The sequence below is a fragment of the Heterocephalus glaber genome, unplaced genomic scaffold, assembly GCF_053883595.1.
Source record: "Heterocephalus glaber isolate CG9 unplaced genomic scaffold, H.glaber_assembly_v1.0 deba00001472, whole genome shotgun sequence".
Taxonomy (NCBI): domain Eukaryota; kingdom Metazoa; phylum Chordata; class Mammalia; order Rodentia; family Bathyergidae; genus Heterocephalus; species Heterocephalus glaber.
In genome coordinates this window covers 57,587,395-57,606,972 of record NW_028258315.1, presented here as the reverse complement: position 1 = coordinate 57,606,972, position 19,578 = coordinate 57,587,395, and the positions used below count along the sequence as shown (strand labels likewise).

The 19,578-nt window shown below is 36.2% G+C and overlaps 1 protein-coding gene across 11 annotated transcripts in view; it reads right to left on the bottom strand.

Moving 5' to 3' along the window:
- Cntn4 (contactin 4) overlaps window positions 1–19,578 on the bottom strand; it is a 955,384-nt gene that overhangs the window by 67,095 nt on the left and 868,711 nt on the right. For all 11 annotated transcript variants that reach the window (XM_004854222.3, XM_087182038.1, XM_087182036.1 and 8 more), the window contains one exon: window positions 17,884–18,011. In XM_004854222.3, coding sequence (XP_004854279.2) covers window positions 17,884–18,011 — 128 coding nt within the window. The remainder of the gene's footprint in view (window positions 1–17,883; window positions 18,012–19,578) is intronic.

Below are 19,578 nucleotides of genomic sequence, written 5' to 3'. Positions count from 1 at the left end.
GGTCGCAGGAAAAGCAGAACCTCACACAAGTAAAACTACGGCAAACAGACGAAGCCATTTCCTAGGGAAGGAACAAGCCCTCAAGCTATGAGGATTGCTCCAAAGCTGAGAAGCCAGGGCTGAGATAAGGGCTGCTTGGACCTCAGCCCTCTGCAGTACCCTAAAACTGCCTCCTGCCTGTGCATGTGGGCCAATCTAGTCCTCTTCATCACGGTGTGCCTCTCCAGGTACTATTCAAGCTGGAGTCCTGTCCTTATCCTCTCTTACCTTCCAATTAAAGTGTTTGCATATAAATTCATACTGTCACTTTCATTTTAATTTCAGTTTTTACTAAACGCACATTAGCCCCAAGACAGAACCTCTCCTGTCATACACCTTCTAACTGCACTAGCTGGAGGACCTTCTTTTCTATGACACGGTACCTCCTAATTTGCTTCGCACTTACTTTAATAACAAAAGTTCCTCTGGAAAACAATGTGAGCACAAGGGGGTCAACTATGCTTTACTTGGGTATGAAATTTCCCATTTGAAGTTTCATCTGCAAAAGGAGGGGCTGGAAGAGATGACTATCTCTTCAAAGTATTTTGAAGGCATTTTTAACTTGACATAATTTATGAATTGACTTGAGAATAGGATGATTTCAACACATTGAGAAAGGAGACCTGGTTATATGGTCTTTTTGGTCATTCATTCACTTGTTCACTCACTCTTTTTTCAAGAAATAGTTACAAAGCAATTAATATGTTCAAGACGTGCTAAATACTATGGGTACAGATCAACAATTTTGATCTTCTTGAAGGTTACAGGAATCACAAGAATTAAGGAATTAATGACCTTAATTCCTGAAGCCTACAAGAATTAAGGTGTCAAGTAAACAACAACAAAAATAAGTTTAGATTATGAAAGTATTATGAGCCGGGTGTGGTGGTGCATGCCTGTTATCCCAGCACTTGGGATGCTGTGGCAGGAGGATCACTGATGTTTACAGCCCAGAGTTCAAGGCCAGCCTGGATTATGTGGGGTGCCCCTGTCTCAAAAAAAGAAACTAAAATCAACAGGGGTTATCATTTCAAATGCGCAAATATGGTGAAAGAAAGTGTTATAAAAGAAACATATACTTCTGTTATAGAGTTCAGTAGACTGAATATGTGGGCCCTACCTCCAAAATTCATGTAACAAAATTTTAATTCTACGGTGATGATATTTGAAGCAGGGTTTGGGAGAGTAATTACGTCATGAGAGTGGACCCATCATGAATAGAATCAGTGTCCCTACAAGAAAATGCCCAGAAGCTTGCTAGCTTTCTCTACTAAAAGGATACAGTGAGAAAACAGCTATCCACAAACCAGGAAGTGTGTCCTCACCAGACAGTGGATCTGTCCATGCCCTGATCTTGGACTTCCCATGCTCCAGAATGGTGAGAAATAAATTTCTGTTGTTTGAGATGGATACAAGGTGATCCTCTGTCCAAAGTGGCAAAGAGGCTGAATTGTATTTGTTTTCCAATGTTTTCTGGGAGGTAGAAATTCAAGAGATGACACTGGATTTTAGGTGAGGATATTTCTAAGCAAAGTGTTGAAGGAGTAGCTTGGTTCCTCCTGACTACTTACAGTAAACTATGAGAAGAGAGAATGACTCAAAATCACGTAAGACAAGGGTAACTAGAAATTAAAGGTTTGAAAAAATTGTCAGTCTAGGAATATTAGAGTAAACAAGAAAATATTTTGGGGGGAGAAGTGTAAGGATGGGGCCATCCAACTTTTTGACAAGGAGAATAGTCTGGGTGTAAATCAAGAACCAAATCCCTACTCCAGGAGGAAAACTATCATTCTGCAGTGAAGGGGAAGGGTATGAGAAGAAATGAAAGAAGGCTGATTTTGCAGAAGATTTCACAGGAGGGGACTGCAGGTTTATTTGCAGCAAATGTGTGTTATTCTTCAGGGACAATGATTCTGAATGAGAATTGAGGATGTCTTACTGGTTTCAAAAGGGGGACCATTAACTTACCTTCAAAAGGCCAGGCAGCCTCCACCCTAAGCCATGTTTTGCGGAGATGAGCTTGGAAGGGCATAACTCTTGCCCTGAAAAATTATAGAAGCAAGACTTCTGCCTTAGCACATCTGGAAGGTTTTATCTGTGAAACCAGAACATATTTGTAGAACATAGCAGTCTGGCTAGGCGCTGTGGCTCTCAGTGGATGAGCTATGAATAGTAATTGGAGAGAAAGGTGGAAAAACTGTGTTTAGTGACCACTGGGGGCAACTTGGTCCATTTGTGGATGGACTGGTTGGAAAAACTGCTCACACTACTTAAATTATAATTCTTTTTTCTTCAGCGATCATAACTTGAATGTATGTAAAATAAATGCTTATACTATGTCAGTCCCCTGTATATGAAAGAGTTCATCTTTTTTGGGGGGGAGGGCTGAGTTACAGAACCAGTGGATAGACTTTGTTGTTCAGTGACAAAGAAATGTGAAATTAAAGCATGCTAGTGCTTTATTGGAACAAAGTATTTCTTTACCAAATCACAGACATTTAAAACCAGAAGAGGCCTCAAAGCCATTAAAGGCTCTTGATTTTACCAGTGAGAAAGATGGGGTCTGGGAAATAATGATCTGCCCAGGTGAACAGATCCTCAGTGCACTCTTCTTTCTCTTCCACTATAATCATTTCCATGTTCACAAATTTTAGAAAAAGTGAAGTTGCCTCAAGTTTTCTCCTGTTCACAACCCTTATAACCCAGTATGCTGTCTTCTGTTTTATCATTTTTCTCTCTTTCTTTTGCACTAAAACTGAACTATATGCTTCTCCCAGTGGTAGGAAGTTTAGAAAGGTAAGTTAGCCAAGAGGAAGAGCTATTTGTCTATAATTCATGGCGTTTTTCCTTTATACAAGAACTCTTCCCAAACAGGCTGATGTACTACTGGCTTCAACTTGAAGATGGCATCTGAATTTTCTGGAGCTGAAGGTTAGCACAAATTTTGTCATTCTAACATACTAGTCAAATCAATTAGAAATATTCGGGAGCATAAATGGGTTCATGGGTTTTTTTGTGACCACTATTTTAGTATCATTTACTCACACTCTCCCTATTTCTCTGGCAGTTGACAGGAATCCCCAGTCAGCAGTTGGAGAAAGCAGAGTCTTTTAAAAGACAGGACTAATTTGTTTCCTGGTGAGAGGTGACAACCTGCCTCAATTTGCTTCAGATTTCTCAAAGATAATGACTTGTGTTTTCGTGTCCCAATTAACCACTGACTGCTCCTGAGAAGACTGTGTCCATTTTGATAGTGGAGTTTCTTTCCCACTGATAACCTCTTGGTACAGATATGGGAGTGAAATGCAGATTCAGTGCAGAATCATAAATAGAAAGATTTGAAATATTCACTTCTCCAGCCCTCCATCTTCTCATATCCCTATCACCCTCAATTTACATCTGCTTAATAATTTAATAATTGAAAATAATCAAAGGCCAGCGTTTTGCACAGAGCAATGAGACTCACTTAATACGCATGTCAAATGCTTGCAGAGGACCAGGGAGTGGCATAAAAGTAGGATTGAGAGACATAAGACAATAAGGAATACTGAGGTCGGGGTCAGTTTAACCCAGTCTAATGATATTTCAATGCAAAAGTTTTCAACACTTGGACAGCCAAACAGCACAAGTCTATGGCTTTTAGTCAGGTTTACCATGAAAGCCAATAATTTGTAACCCCTGGTCTATAGCTAACATTTAAACATGCCTAATGCTTCTAACACTCTTTTCCTCTTTCCTCCTCTTGGTTTTTATCCAGTAGTAGGTCTGGGAAATAGGAAGGAAAAATTCTTGGCCCAATGCCATTGTTTCTCTTGTAAGTGTGAAGGATGTACACTTGTTGGGTTGACCCTCATCCATCCTGTAAGTTTTTTATGAGAGACCCAGGGTTGTACAGTAGAACAAGTCTGCCTCCTTTTGGGGTCAGTATTAGGAAGCTCACCATTGCTATGTGGCTGAGCTTCCTTCTCTTTCAGTTGTATCAGTAACAAAGCTGACCTGTGATTGCCATCTGTGGATTACCTTGTCTTACCTTTTTAACTGGTTAAAATGACAGACATAGAACAGGATACTGTTTACTGAATTCTTGAAATTCTAACCAAAAGAGATCCTTTTTTGGGGGGGACACTATTTTAAGAATAACTTACTTCAGTTTATATTATATAAAATTAGTAGGTTAACCTTTTCAACCCACACTGCATTGCTGATTATGGATCAGTTCATGCTGGGAGACAAAAAAAAAGTAAAAACTGCAATATAAAAATAAAGTTAATGTGACAAATTTCAATGCAGAGGTATGCTTTCGTTAAATAAAACCCTAGGGCAGAAATAAGTTTTTAAAACCATCAAATTGTAGAGTGATAATATTTCAGAGTTAGGAGGGATATATTGGTCCATGTTAATTCAGGCTAGTTCCTGAGAATGCTAAGACAAGTAGAAACTGTCTCTTATAGGCCACTGGGACCACATGAGTACATGTTGGATGCATGAATTCTTTCTACATTATTAACCCCAAAATAGATATCCAGTCTAGAAATGAATGTCATTAAGAATAGAAAAATCATTAGTTTTATCTTTTCAATATTTTAATTGTTTGGAACTTCTTCCTTTTATTGGACATAGTAATGTTCTTGCACCAATAGTTACTACCTATTTCTTCTAGTTCTTCCCTTTGACGTCACCAGGAGTTTCATAGTTCTTGATTTTTAAATACAATGACTACCCCTTCCCTTTTATGTCCTTCTTTAGCTTAACCCACCTGTTTCTATAGCTGTTCCTCTTATCATCATCCCAACTGTCACTCTTTAAGCCAATTTCAATTTTAATGTCTATCTAAAAATGAAAAGATAATCCTCTCCCAGTTGTATTGCCCTTAGTGCTACAGTATATCTTAAGATGTTTTCCTCTTTTGTTTAGGACACTTTATTACATCCTAGATTTAATTTAAAGTTTTTTTGAAACATAGAATATGGTTGACTCACCAATGACCTTACAGTCAGCTATATGCCTGATCTCAAAATCTGACTAATTTTGAGCTAAGAAGTCAAATGAAAACCTCTGTATTTATCACTATTAAATAAATTACTGCACATTTGGCCCAATAACTATCTTTTCAAAGTAGTTTTAAATATCAACTCTGATATTTAACTTATTTCTTAGTGATTCATACGATCAGAAAATTAATAAGTTATCAAGAATTTTATGTGTTGCTGCTAAAGGATTTCAATAGCAGATGTTTCTGAAAAGAGGGTAGTGAAATGGCTATGGATATCCTTCCTTTATCGACATTAATCCTTGCTTTGATTTGAATGTTTATATCTCCTACCAAGACTTTTTGAAAATTAATCCCCAATACAACAGTATTGGGATTACGAAGTGTGTCCTTTAGGAGGTGATAGATTCATGAATGGGGTTAGATGCCCTTATAACAGGATTTAGTGGAGGAAGTTCATCACTTTTCACCTCTTTTGCCTCTTCTGCTGGATGAGGATATATCATTCATTCCCTCTAGTTCATAGAATCTATTTTAATTTCATTAAAAAGTCACTAAAAATACTAGCTTCTTTATTGTCCACAGATCCTGGGCAATGAGAAATGATGGTTCTGTGGGCATATTTACGGGTGTGTTCTCATCTTACCTTTGCACTATATTTATCATGAATATGCTGGGAGCTTTCATGCCTTTGGGCTGTTCCATGAAGCTCCTCTCCACAGAACTGCTTTCACATTTTTTAATCTGGTGAATTTTTATTTAAATCTTAATTCTTGGTCAATGATCATCTTACCACTTAATTACTCTCCTTCTTTTATATTGCTTCTGTATTTTGAACACAGCTCTATCTTTTTGCCTATCAGTACCCACTGCTAGATGATGATCTCCTAGATTTGCAGCCTTTATTGGATATAGGCATTCTCTAGGAAACTTGTTAAAAATGAAAATTCCCAAGTCCCATCCCTTGAGAATCTGGCTGTGCAGGTCAGGAGTAGAGTCCAGGATTTTGCATTTATTTAAAAACCCTACATGCTTCTGTTGCCTGTGGTCTATGGCCTGGTATGGCCTAGAGGGAGGGATGTGGATATATCTTTTGTACCTTTTGACTATTTTCTCATACCAGGACTGCATCAGAGTGTCCTCTCATCAGGGACACTAGCCATTAAATATAACGTGTTTGTCTTTTACATCAAGAAATCTTAGTGCAAACAGCACAGTGATCAGGTGTTTTACCTATACTGTGGAAAAGCCAATGGACACAGACTTAAAACATATTAGAAAAGATGTACATAGGGCTTATAATAGTAAACATGGTTTAGATCTTTTGGATACTAATTTTCTAGGTAGAATCCTAGCTATTATTACATTTATAAGCAATTCTAATTCTGAAAAGCAAGAAGGGGGAGAGTTAATAAGATGATAGGTGACACTTTTTCCAGTTTAGAAAAATCTTCAAAGTAGATGTTGCTAATCTTCACTTAATAACACGTCCTGCACTTTTGGACACTGATTATAGACCTGCTGGAACGCCATCTAAAACGTCACTGTTACTCTAAATGTTCTGCTTACATTTCTGCTCCCTAACAAGAAACCTACTTTCAGCTTCTCCAATGGATGCATAAAAAAGACAACGATTTTAACCTTTTACAAATGGATCTTGCTAAAGTAAATCAGAAATGGATGATGGAAATGTTAATTAACTTGCTTTCATCTTGGTCAGATATTGTATTTAACCCAAAGGCCTATAGCCTTTTTGGTGGTTTTCTGCAATCTGATTGCCAATGACAGCCAGAGAAATTTAATCATGGTTTGGTGAAGCTGCTCCTTTGGGAGAGTAATATTCCTCTTGCCTCTGGCACAGAAAACAAATGCCAAGAAGGGAAGGTGAGAGGCACTCATGAATTATTCTGACATATCCCATTACTACTTCAGAGTTTGTAAGAGACTAAACTTTTCCTTTCAGAGCTGGGACCAAGTGTTGGATCCCCTTCATGGGCCTCCTCTCTACTAAGAGGAGACAAATAATTTAACACATACACATACCACATACCCTGCAGCTTCTGAGAGATCATGTACACATAGAAACAGTCTATATGATAAAGCATCATTCTCAAACTACAGGAATTTCAGATACTCAGAAGATAAAATGCTTAATTTTGTTTCCTTTTTTATTTATTCTATGATTAGCCATTTACAATCCATTTTCAACTTAGGAAATTATGGCAAAGAAAGTAAGCCATAGTTTGAAAACAAACTATATTGAGCTTCAAACATTTAATGAACTGAAAAGCTCAACATAAACTATTTCTTTCCTTCGGTAGGGAAATAGCTCAATGGCAAGATGACAGATGTGAGATGACAGGTGTAACCTAAAAACATGTGCATGACAGCAAGAGATGAATTTTATGTATGCATTTAAAAATATATAACTTTAATAATTCCAAGGATGTGTGCAGAAGTGGTAGCAGAGGTAGGTCAGAGATCTATGCTTTTTAATATCAACTTCCTCTCCAGTAAAGATTTTATCACATTAATAGCTAAATCATACTGATTATAAAACAGCCAAAATGAGGCAATTAGTATGGCCTGTGACAGCCATGAAGAATGAAACATGTGAGGTTTTCAATGCGAGCCAGATGGATATCTTCAATATACTTCTTATTATCTGTTTGTGGTAATAAGTTCACTTAAACTGAATCAGTACAACACAAGTGTCTTTGAATGGCTGCAAAAGAAATTAATTATGTGCTTCACATTTAATGATGCTAAAGTCATATTCTGTTTACCTTTTTTGTTTGTTTTGTTTATTGTAACTGATAAGTAATCATTAGGGGAAAAACCATTATCTCATCCTACAATAGAGTTTTTACTATAAAACAAAGTATTTGGATTGAGGAAGTTAAAAATCATTAGTGCAAAGGTTGTGTCTGTCTATTCTGCAACATCTATATGACTACAATACTTGGAATTCTTATCTGAGGTGTGCTTTTTTTCAGTACTGGGATTTGAATCCAGGTCCTTCATGCTGAGTTACATCCTTAGCTTTTCTTTTTAATCCTGAGATACAGTCTCATTAACTTGTTAAGTTGCCCAGGCTGGGTTGGAACTTGCTATTCTGCCTCAGCCTCTCAGAGTGTTGGGGTTACATGCACTGCCATGCCTAGGAAGATTTTCCTTTTGATATGCTATACATATAAAACTACAATAAAAATTTACCAATACTCATATTCCCATTTCTGGAATTAGCACTTTTAAATATATTGTCATGTAGCTTCAGCCTTTTCCCCCTAAGATATATGTTTAAAATTTTATGCAAATAGATCATTAGTAATATAGCTAAAGCTTTTCACATGATCTCATTCCAGGCCACTTCTCCCTATGAATCTGTTCTTACATTGCATATGTATTTTTTTGTGTTTAACAGTTACATAGCGTTATTTTATAATATGAATTTTACATTTATCCATATTATATATATTAAGTAATACCATATGTACTGTTTTTTAATTTGTATGTGTGCACATTTCATTACAAACAGCAACACAATGAACATCATTGCAAGTCTAGCAAGTCTATCTTGGAGTATGTGTAACTTCCTCTAGGGCAAATGCCCAGAAATGGAATTGCTGGCCCATGGAGATGGCACATTTTCAATTTTATCTGCTCTCCATAATTTGCAATTTCAATTTTCATTCCTACTCATAATGTGTAAGTACCACTTTCCTCATATGCTTACCAAAAAAAGTACTGATGGATGTTTCTCTTTTGATAATTTTATATGTAAATCAATTGTATCATCCTGGTACTTAAATTGCATGTACCAGTACTGGTAAGGTTGATGTTTCTTCACAAGCTTGTTGGGTCAGTGTGTTACTCTGTATCAAAAGCAAGGACATTGAAACCCACTTCAACACAGATTCTTCCCTATGAAAAAACAGAGTTCACATAGAGAAATACACGTTAAAGAATTATGTCTTCTTTCACACCAAGAATGACAGAGTGATGTGCAGCATGGAGCCTCAGTGTGGGATCTTCAAAAATTTAAATCTCAGCATTACAAAGGAGAAAAGCTCTTTTACAAGAGATCTGAAATAAGGGGAATCATTCTACTCTTGACTGATGTCACTAAATCTATATGGCCCTCATTAATGTCCACAAGAATTTCAAGAGAAACCACTCGGCCCGGTTTCACCAGATTCCTATGTATGGCAAGCTTTGTGATCAGAATAAGAACACGAGGCACAATTACCCACCCTCTGTTTTGGATTGTCCTCTTTTCTGTTGATGACTCCAGTGTGGCAGATCTTCTCACATCAAGAAGGAACTAGTATTGGTGTGTTTTGGTAACTGTCCTTCTATAGAAGGACCTACCATAAATTAGCATTTAGTATTTCTAACAACAAACTTTTCCTTCCAATTAAACATGACTTCAGTCAGAATTTGTGTTAATGCCATTAGAAAGATCCTTATTTATTGCTTAAAAATAATTGGTTCCAATGGAAGAAATTTAATTAGGCAAAATGTATTCTGTTATAAGGATCCAAAGTTAAAAGATTTTTGTCATGTGTTAGCAGCCAAACATCATTGCTGGTTACTGATTTCTGATTGATACCCAGTCAAATCCAGATAAAGCCTTGAATAATTTTACATAGAAGATGTGGACTGTCTTAAATTCATTTTCCATGAAAGGTTGCAATTCAAAAGTCTCTACATTACTGTTTTCATCATGCCATTCATGGAAAGGTTGATATATCTCAAAGTCATATTTACTTAACACTAAAGAATAATTTTATGCAATGCAAAATAGCAATGCTGTAGATACTCCTTGCTGGTATTAACAAAATTTGCTTTCTGTCTTTTTTCTTATAAACATAAATACATTGTCCATGACATGGGCAATTAAGGAATCAATGTAATGTTGAGTAAACCATAGAAACATTTTTAGTTTGCAGGGCTAGAGAATAAAAATTTGAAATAATTTCTTGTTAGAAGCATATAGGGTTTTAGATAAGTCCTACAAAGGATCTCTTTTCTAGCATTTAAAGTAAAAATTAATTTTTTCATGTTGTAAAAGTTATTCTATACACTGCATAAAAATTGAATAAAGACATGAACAAAAAGAACCCTTAACATACAGATGAAATTAAGAAAATTTTTTTATATAGGCCAACTTCAAAAGAAAAAACCCTGATTTAGTAAAAGAGCAGCATGCAGCTGGGGTAGGGCAAGGTAAAGGTGAAGCAGTTCAAATGAATTAGGTCACTGACAGTGGGAGGCTCAGGAAGGGAGAAGTGGGTGTTTCATGGCTCTTCCCTGCATACTATGTATATTCTGGTTCCAGCAGTGTAAAGCCTCTTCAAATCTTGGAAAATTAAATTGAATACATTGTCTTCCAAGTGATTTTCCTTTTTTCTGTCAGTCAATGATTTATTGTCTCTGCATTTTCAACTTATATCTAATTTTGAAGTCAGCTCTTTGGATATTGGGGTGTGGGAAAGATCCTAGGAAAGAAATCTCCCTACCAATTCCAGCTTGGTCATCAGACTCAAGGAGACATGAAAATTTCCAGCATGCAAGATCAGCATGAGCTGTAATAAATTATGTATGGCATGGCTAGAACTATACCTTGGACCAAATGTTAAATATCTGAGAAAGAAAACAAGGTTGTCAAAAAAATGATCAGTATTTTTTTCTTTAAAGAATTGAATAGTATTTGAGTCTTTTCATGTTGAGGCAAAGATGAAGATATTATGCATGTATATATATTATACAGTCTCTTTTACATATTCTCCTATTATACTGTAAAAACAATCATAGTCAAAACAGAGTTCACCAAAAAAAGATGTATGCAACAGGAAAAAACAACTTGTACAAATATTTTAATACTAAATTTATTGAGGTATCATGAGATTTACACAAGTTACTTTTGGCCTCTACAATTACAAGAAATGCTCAAAGTGGTGGCCGTTAGCTTCCAGACATTTATTAGTATGGCAAACTACTGAAGTATGTATATATTTTTTGGGATGGACTCTGTATATACACATATGACATGGCTGAGTTCCAATAAAATTTCATTTTGTGGAATATGAAACATGAATTTCACAAAATTTTAATGCATCCAAAAATATTATTGTTCTTCTGTATTTTCCCCCAAAAAGTTAATCATGAGAAAGGCATTCTCAGCTCTTGGGGATATACAAAAATAGGCAACTACCTGGGTAGGAATGATCAACATAGTAAAAATGGCCATACTTCCAAAACTGCTATAAAGATTCAATGCAATCCCAATTGAAATCTCACAGCATACTTCATGGACCTTGAGAAAACAATCCAAAAATTCATTTGGAAGAAGAAGAGACCCAGAATAGCAAAAGCATTTCTAGGTAACAGAGACACGGCAAAGGGTATTACAACCTCCAACTTGAAACTATATTACAAAGCTACTGGGATGAAAACAGCATGGTACTGGCAAAAAAAAAACAGACCTGAGGACCAATGGAACATATTAGAAGATGCAGAAACAACTCCAGACATACTCAGCCACCTCACTTTGACAAAGGAGCCAAACACCCTCACTGGAGGAAAGATAGCCTCTTTAATAAATGGTGCTGAAAAAATTGTGTTTCAACTTACCAAAGATTAAAACTAGACCTATATCTCTATCCATGCACTAAATTAAAATTAAAATGGACTAAAGATCTAAATATTAAAACAAAAATGTTGAACCAGCTGGAACAGAGGTTAGGTAGAACTCTTGAAGACATTGGTGTAGGAAAAGATTTTATGAACAAAACCTCAGTTGCCCGTGAACTAGCACACACAATCAACAAGTGGGATCTCTTCTCATTAAAATGCTTGTGCACAGCAAGAGAAACCACCAGCAGTGTGAAGAGACAACCCACAATGTGGGAAAAAATTTTCGCCTGCTGTTCCTCAGACAAAGGTCTACAATCTAGAATCTATAAAGAACTTAAAAAAAATCAGACCTCCCAAATTTAAAGACCCAATCTGAAAATGGGCATCTGAAATGAACAGACATTTCTCAGACAAAGAAGTAGAAATAGCAAAGAAACATATGAAAAAATGTTCAATATCACTGGTCAATGGAGAGATGCAAATGAAAACCACGATGAGATTCCACCTCAGTCAGAAAGAATGGCTGATATCATGAAATCAACCAATAACAAATGCTGGCGGGGCTGTGGGGAAAGAAGAACACTGCTCCACTGCTGATGGGAGTGTAGACTGGTGCAACCACTGTGGAGATCAGTATGGAGATACCTCAAAGAACTAGGACTGGAAGTCCCATTTTGACCCCGCTATTCCTCTGCTGCGTATCTTTCCAAAAGAATTAAAAGAATCATACAGTGATATATGTGCACCCATATTCACAGCAGCAACAGATTATAATAGCTAAAACTTGGAAACAGCCCAAATTCCCATCAAGTGGAGACTGGATAAAGAAAATGTTTTGTTTTGTTTTTTTATAAAATGGAGTACTACTCGGTCATAAAAAATGAGAAATTAGAAACATTTATAGCTAAATGGATGCACATTGAGGTGATACTCTTAAGTGAAATAAATAGGACACACATGTATAAATACTGAATAGTTTCTCTGGTGTGAGAAACTGAAAGTGTAAATAAGGACTAAATGTATAATAGGTAATGTGAAATAGGAAGGAAAGGGGCAAAGGGGAAGGAAGTGGGAGGGCTAGGGGAAAGGATAGAAGGGAATGGGATTAATATGAGAAAATGTAAAAATAGGAACAAAATCTTTGTAAATAGGGAGGAATGGAGGGGTTGAAGGGAGGGCTGGGCAAGGGTGAAAAATAAGAACCAAGAGAGACTATGTAAAGGTGCAAATTTCCAATGATGAATGTCATTATATTGTATCCCTAAAATGTACCAATGATTAGAATGAATAATCGATAATGTAAATTAGGAAGAAAAGGTTCAAAGGGGTAGGGGTAGTGGGAGGGGCAGGGGAAAGGAAAGAAGGGAAAGGAAAAAATGATGAGAAATGGAAAAAATGGAATTAAAGTCTTTGTAAATAGGGAAGGGTGGAGGGCGTGAAGGGAGGGCTAGGAATGGGGAAAAAATAAGAACCAAGATGCATTATGTAAAGGTACAATTCCCAATGAGAAATGCAATTGTGTTGTATACCTACAATGTACCAATAAAAGAATTTAATACAAAAAAAAATTAGGCAACTGTATAGATATGGCCTAGAAACCAAGTTCACAAATTTCTGAAAATGCAATGTTCTTAAATTCTAGTCTGCATAAGGATTAACAAGGGTATTTACTTAAAATGTAGTTTTTTTTTTTTAAAGAACTTATCTAATATATGTAGATTTATTAGGATAGGTTCAAAGCCCACAAGATCTAAATTCTCACTAAGTACAGTACTACTGAATTTTCATTTGCCAGGCAAAATTCTCTGGTGTAGACCAGTGTTTGTCAAAGTGTGACGGGAAACCTCCAGCTACAGAGTTCTACAAGGTCACTTTGGAGGTAATTCAGCAAGATACTCATGATACTCTTCATCCACAGCTTAGATGCCTGGATTTCATTTAGAGCCCTGGAGGTGATCAATAAAAGCCAGGCTTGCTATTACCGTGATTATCTTGAGGATCTAGCCCAAGGCAAACTCTTAAGTTCCTTCTCTTTAGGTTGCTATGTGAAAGTTATCTATCATATTAAACCCACAGAGCTGAGACACTGTGGCATGCGAAACAGCAAACCTTGAACTCTGTTATAGAGATAAATTAGCCATGCCAATATTTCATTTTATTGTAATTTTTTTGACTGGGGAATGAAATCAAGAACTTTGCACAGAGCTATTTCTCTAGCCCCTTTTTTATTTTTTATTTTGATACAAGCTTTTGCTCATTCAATAGGTTGCCTGGGCTGGGCTTGAACTTCTGATCTTCCTGCCTCAGTTTCTCAGAGTGCTGGGATTACAGGCTTATACCACCACACCTTGCCTTCTTTATAGTTTTTAAGGATGTTGACAATTGCTAAAGCACATATCTTGTTTAAAGGTGAAATATTAAAATTCTATTACAATTCAAGGGTCTCATTTGAGAACTGTTCTTGCTTAGAATTAAACAGCAAACCAAATCCCAAATATACTGAATAATAAAATCACAAAAATTTAGAAATTCAGATGACGGGAAGGCAATCAGCTTTCTGAGCACCTGTCAGTGTCAGAATTCTGTAGTTTGGAACCCTGGTTGTGCATGATCTGAGTATTTTTATCTATTCCATGGTTAATAGAGACTTATTTTAATCCTCCTGTATCTGGAATAGTGGATTTGTCCGCTCCTCTGTCTCCTCTATTTGCTGACTTGTGTTTGACACTATCTTTAACTTCTCTCCAAAATATGACAGCAGGGGTAGTAAGGAAGAGAACTGGATTTTTAAAGTGTGGTTAATGATAGAATTATTTTTAAAAAGATTAGAAAAGATGTGTTCTGATGTCTGACCTTCCTGGTGTGCTAAGCCCAGACATATGAGAAGATCAAAAGGAGCAACAGCACATTTTAAGGTTAGAGAACAACTTCCATAATAAATTAGTCCCTTTGTAGATATCAATACTGAATTAAAATACAGCACTCAGTCGTATTTCCAGCTAAACTGTTACATGTGCATGAGGTGTGGGGCTCCAGCATTGTGATGTGCGATCCAGTACTAGGCACAGTTCATGCAGAGTCAGAATGGTTTTCTCTGCCTTTATTGAGGTTTATGGAACAGGTTTCTCAATTGCATTTGTTTATGTTAATATCCTTCTCAGAGAACTAGCAGTATGGCCCTCCCCTCCGCACACAGGTACTTCTCATTAATGCTAATGGGAGTCAGCACCAACCACTGGGAGAAAAATGGTTTCCCAAATCCCTTCTGACCTTACTCAGGGTCACAGCATTGTTAATGTCTGTGGACATACTGACCAGAGAAAGCTCATATCTCTTCCTCTCCTCCACATCTCACCTAGAAGAATAACACAAGACTCAGAGAACTCTGTGGAAAAACTGAGTATGGCTGAATATCAGCAACTAAGCCCAGAAAGATCTGTTTTGAAGCAGATGACTTCTGTGTGGCCACAGGGCTCCCTCAGCACAGCGTCTCGTCATCTCGTCATCTGTCATCTCACAGTCACCCTGCACCCCTCTGCTGTCTTCTCACCAGGCTCTGCCTGCCCCAGGCCTCCTTCTTTCTCACATCTTTTAGAAAATTTCGGTTTCTAAAGTGTTGTGTGTGCAAAACCTGTGTCCACCACAGGCAAGATATTCTAATTCTGTCACTCGGTCCTTTCCACAAGTACACTAAAGTGTCCCCTCAAATTGTGTTTTCCATCTTTAATTATTCAAATACCACCTTCACCATTTTTTGGTATATCTGTGTTTAGCAGTGTACTTCATACCTTCCTGCATACTGACTCAATTTTTGTCTTTAAATACATTTTGAAATATTTTTTGTACTGCCGTTGATGGAAAACTAGTTCTTTCCTAAAATACATTGAAAGAAGCAAATAATTACTAAAATTAAAAAGTTTAACTGTAAACTGCCTAAAATTATTCTTGTACTATACTTGGGAAATTACTTTTCACATTTTACTAAAAGGCAAGAAATAAATAATCTAGTTGTAGAAGTTATTATCTCAGCAGTATTTGTAACTACACAAAAATTAGGTAACTATGACATATTTTATCACTAGTATATTTGTGAGCTCTGTTTAGTTATTCAGCACAGGATTAGCTGCAGGGTACAGCACAGTTGGTTGGGAAAGACTTTCCTGAAGTTGGTGGCATCAGTAAGATATGAACTCTGAAGGGAAACAGAGGTCTTGCATTTTTGCCAACTCTCTTGAGAGGTGAGGAAACCAACGCATATAAGAAGCATGATAATCAAATACATGGTATATCTTGTTCCTATGTGAGAAAATACTCTCTTTTCAACAATCCAGAAGGGCATTTATATAATTTATGCTTAAGTGTTTATAACTTTCACACTTTTAGTCATTTCTGTGTGGCAGCCTCACTTGCCTTTGGTAATTAGTCTTTTGGAGTAGAAACTTCACAAATGTTCACTTCAGTATGATTTGGAATGTATGCACAGCTACTTATAATATACATAACAACCACTACTAATACTTCCTAGGTGTCAGGCAACATGCTTATCATTTAACATGCAACCTCATAGTCACCAAAACCACACTGTAGATTGGTACAACTATTATCTCAACATAGGCTAAAATTTTATTCAGTGTCACAGAGATAATAAATGGGAGAAATGTGACTCAAATCAGATCTCTCTGACTTGAATCCCTGAGCCTTTATTACAACTTAAGATAGTTGCTTAGTATTCTATCTTCATAACTGAAAGTCATCTAGAAAAGGTCCCAGTTCCGCCACTAACTGCTTGTGAAACCTTGGGATCTCTCTTGGTCCTGGCCTATCACTAAATTTCCTTTGGCAGCTGAGATAACCACACATTACAGAAGATTTCCAGCTAGAATTGTGTTTTATAAATATTATCTAGCCTCTTTTTCCTTGGCTCTGTGAAACAGAGTAAATACACAATAATATGCTGATGATATTGGTCTGAGGGAATAATTAATAAACTAAAATAGTTGGACTCCATCTAAATACAGATTTATTTCTAACTTTTGGAGATCTAATTTTCTATCTGCACAGACAAGTATATTCATCATTAAAAAAAAACCCCTTTTTAAAACAGTAGTAAATATCCAGGTTACAATGTCCCTAAAATATACAATTAAGTGATTTTTAGCCTCTTTGTTTGAATTATAATTGAGGTAAATATTATTTTTTGAGTATTTTTTATTTGCCTTGGGCTATTTTACTTCACAGGGGAAGTTACAAATGGGCCAGGAAGAAATATGATACAACTTATCTGTACCTATTACACAGAAACAAGGGCAAAAAAAAGAAATTCCTGGTATGGTATGAGAACCAAGAAGAACTGACAGGATTCAAGTTCACTCAGGTTCAAGTCCTTCTTCAGTGGTGGTAACCTTGAACAAGGAACAAGCCACCAACCTGAGTGTTATCTTGTTTAGTCAAGCAGCCCCAAGATCCCTTCAATTTAAAAATCCTATGACTCGGCAAGTTATAAAGTGATAGAAATGCACATGACATGTAAATTAAAATCTCATCCTTCTCACTTCTCACTTAGCACTTTCAGCCCATGCCATCAACCTGGTGTTGGGACTGTTTCATGTCATGTACTGTGTTGAGGGCATAAAGGACTTTCTGTCATGAAATATAAAGTACCCAGAATGAGGTATGTAGGAAACTTTATTTCCTTAAAACTGAGGGTTGGCTGGGTGAATCATGCAAAGAATAGAGGTGACCAAAAATTTTATTAATATAAGAAGCCATATCCCTATCTCTGAATAGTAGGGCCAGATCTTTAAAAAATCACCAATGTCATTGTTTAAACAATATCTTCTAAAAATAGTACTCGAGTCATGGGTTTTTAATTTGTTAGCACAATGTTCTAGACATGAATTTCAAATCTATAGAGGCTTGAAAGAAATTTAATTAAAGGACTGAAGATAACATTAGTTACAATGCTATAATAGATACAATGGCTGTAATTCTCAAAAGTGTATTGGATGATCCTGAAATAAGATAGCTTTTCAATCATATTCATTACCAGCAGTGCTCAAAGGATTATTAATCGTATTATGTTTGGTGTGATGAATTAATTTAGCAACACAGTGATATCTGTACATATTAATATGAATAATACCACGTCTATAGATTACATTCTTAGAAGCAGGGACAGATATATTAATCTGTGAGTTCTTTTGGTCAGCCATTACCTTTCACGACTAAGTTTCCAGTACTGCTGGCAGTTCCAAAATGGTTAGTGGCTATACAGGTATAGCTTCCAGCATCTGATTTAGTCACATTGATGATCCTGAGGTTTCCATCTTCAGAAATGGTAATTCTGAAATGAAAGTAAAGAAACCAAAGTGTTGAAGTTTATCACAAATGATTCCTCAGAAATTATTTGTTTTTTGGTTATCCTTCAAACTATAAATCATGGCTATATCACTCAGCAACCTCATTTGTAGGATGTTTGGCTACATATGCATGAACATTATTGAAATGTGTGACTTTATGCTTTCTGTACTCTTGTAGTTAAAAATGGTCTCAACATTCAGTTTGAATAATTATTATAAATATTAAGTAGGCCATAACAATTTCCCTCACTTTGGCAGCATTAACTACAGTATAGTCTACCATTAGTTTTTAAACTGCTAATGAAGAATCAGAAAAAATCCTTTGATTGACTATTCTTTTCAATGAAAGTATTTCTTCTAGATGAGAAGCTTAAATTAAATGAGGTATCATTATTTCTGAAATATGTCAGGCAATACATTTTAGATGAGATGCAAAACACTAAACTTAAGTTTGAAATATTCCACAATTTATGTTACTTTGGCAGAATAATAAATGTAGATGGTGCACCTTAGGCCCTACAATTAGGGATAAACATCTATTTTCTGCTAGGAAGGAAACAATTTTGCTAATAAATACAAGAATTGAAACAGGAAAGATTTTACAGAACCTTGTTTTCAGTATGACTAGCTGAAGAATAAAATACAAAGGATTAAGACAAGTTGGAAAAATAAAAAGTACACAGGGGGCCAGGGATTTAGCTCAGTGGTTCCAGAGCCTGCCTCACAAGTGCAAGGTCCTGAGTTTGATCCCCGTACCAAAAAAAAAAAAAGTACGCAGCTCGCTCAAGGTAAATTTCAGTTAAATTTTTACTATATATTTCAAATTACCACTTCTTTCCATCCACCTTCTCATCAAGTCTATTAGAAGAGCCCTTCACTTGGTCTGCCTACTGCCACTCTTGCCCCTCAAATCCATTCTTGAGTCAGTAGCTTGATGATCTTTTAGAACATAAATCAGATTTTATCACTCACCAGGGTTAAAAATCCATCTTTGGTTCCCCATTAAACTCTGAATAAATTCTTGACTAGAGCCTATAGACATAATGAATGTAGGTTTAAAACAAAAATAAATTAACAATCCTTTCTGTTGCCTACTTTATTTCTTGCTTCAAATAATCTCTAGTTACATTGGCCTCTAAAAGTTCCTGAATATCTGAAACTCTTTCCTACATCAGGGCCTTTGCACTTGCTATTCTATGTACTTTGAACACCATTCTCCTTCATCTGGCCATAGCTGGCACTTTCTTAATCTTAACACTTCAACACAGAGGTATCTTTACTTACATACCTTTCTTGTCTCACTTTCTAGAGTGGATCTCCATGTTAGTCTATTTTCCTGCAGCCACTTTATTTCTTCCCACCAAACTAGTTTCAATTACTTGTTAGTTGTTTCATTACATGGAATATTAACTTTTCTAAGGGCAGGGGCAGTGTTTGTCTCATGACTAAATTTTATGGATCTAGTACACAGGGTGGCATGTAGCAGACATCCTATATATATTTGTTAAGTGACTGAATGATTAAAGAAATAAATACCCTATGAGAAAAACT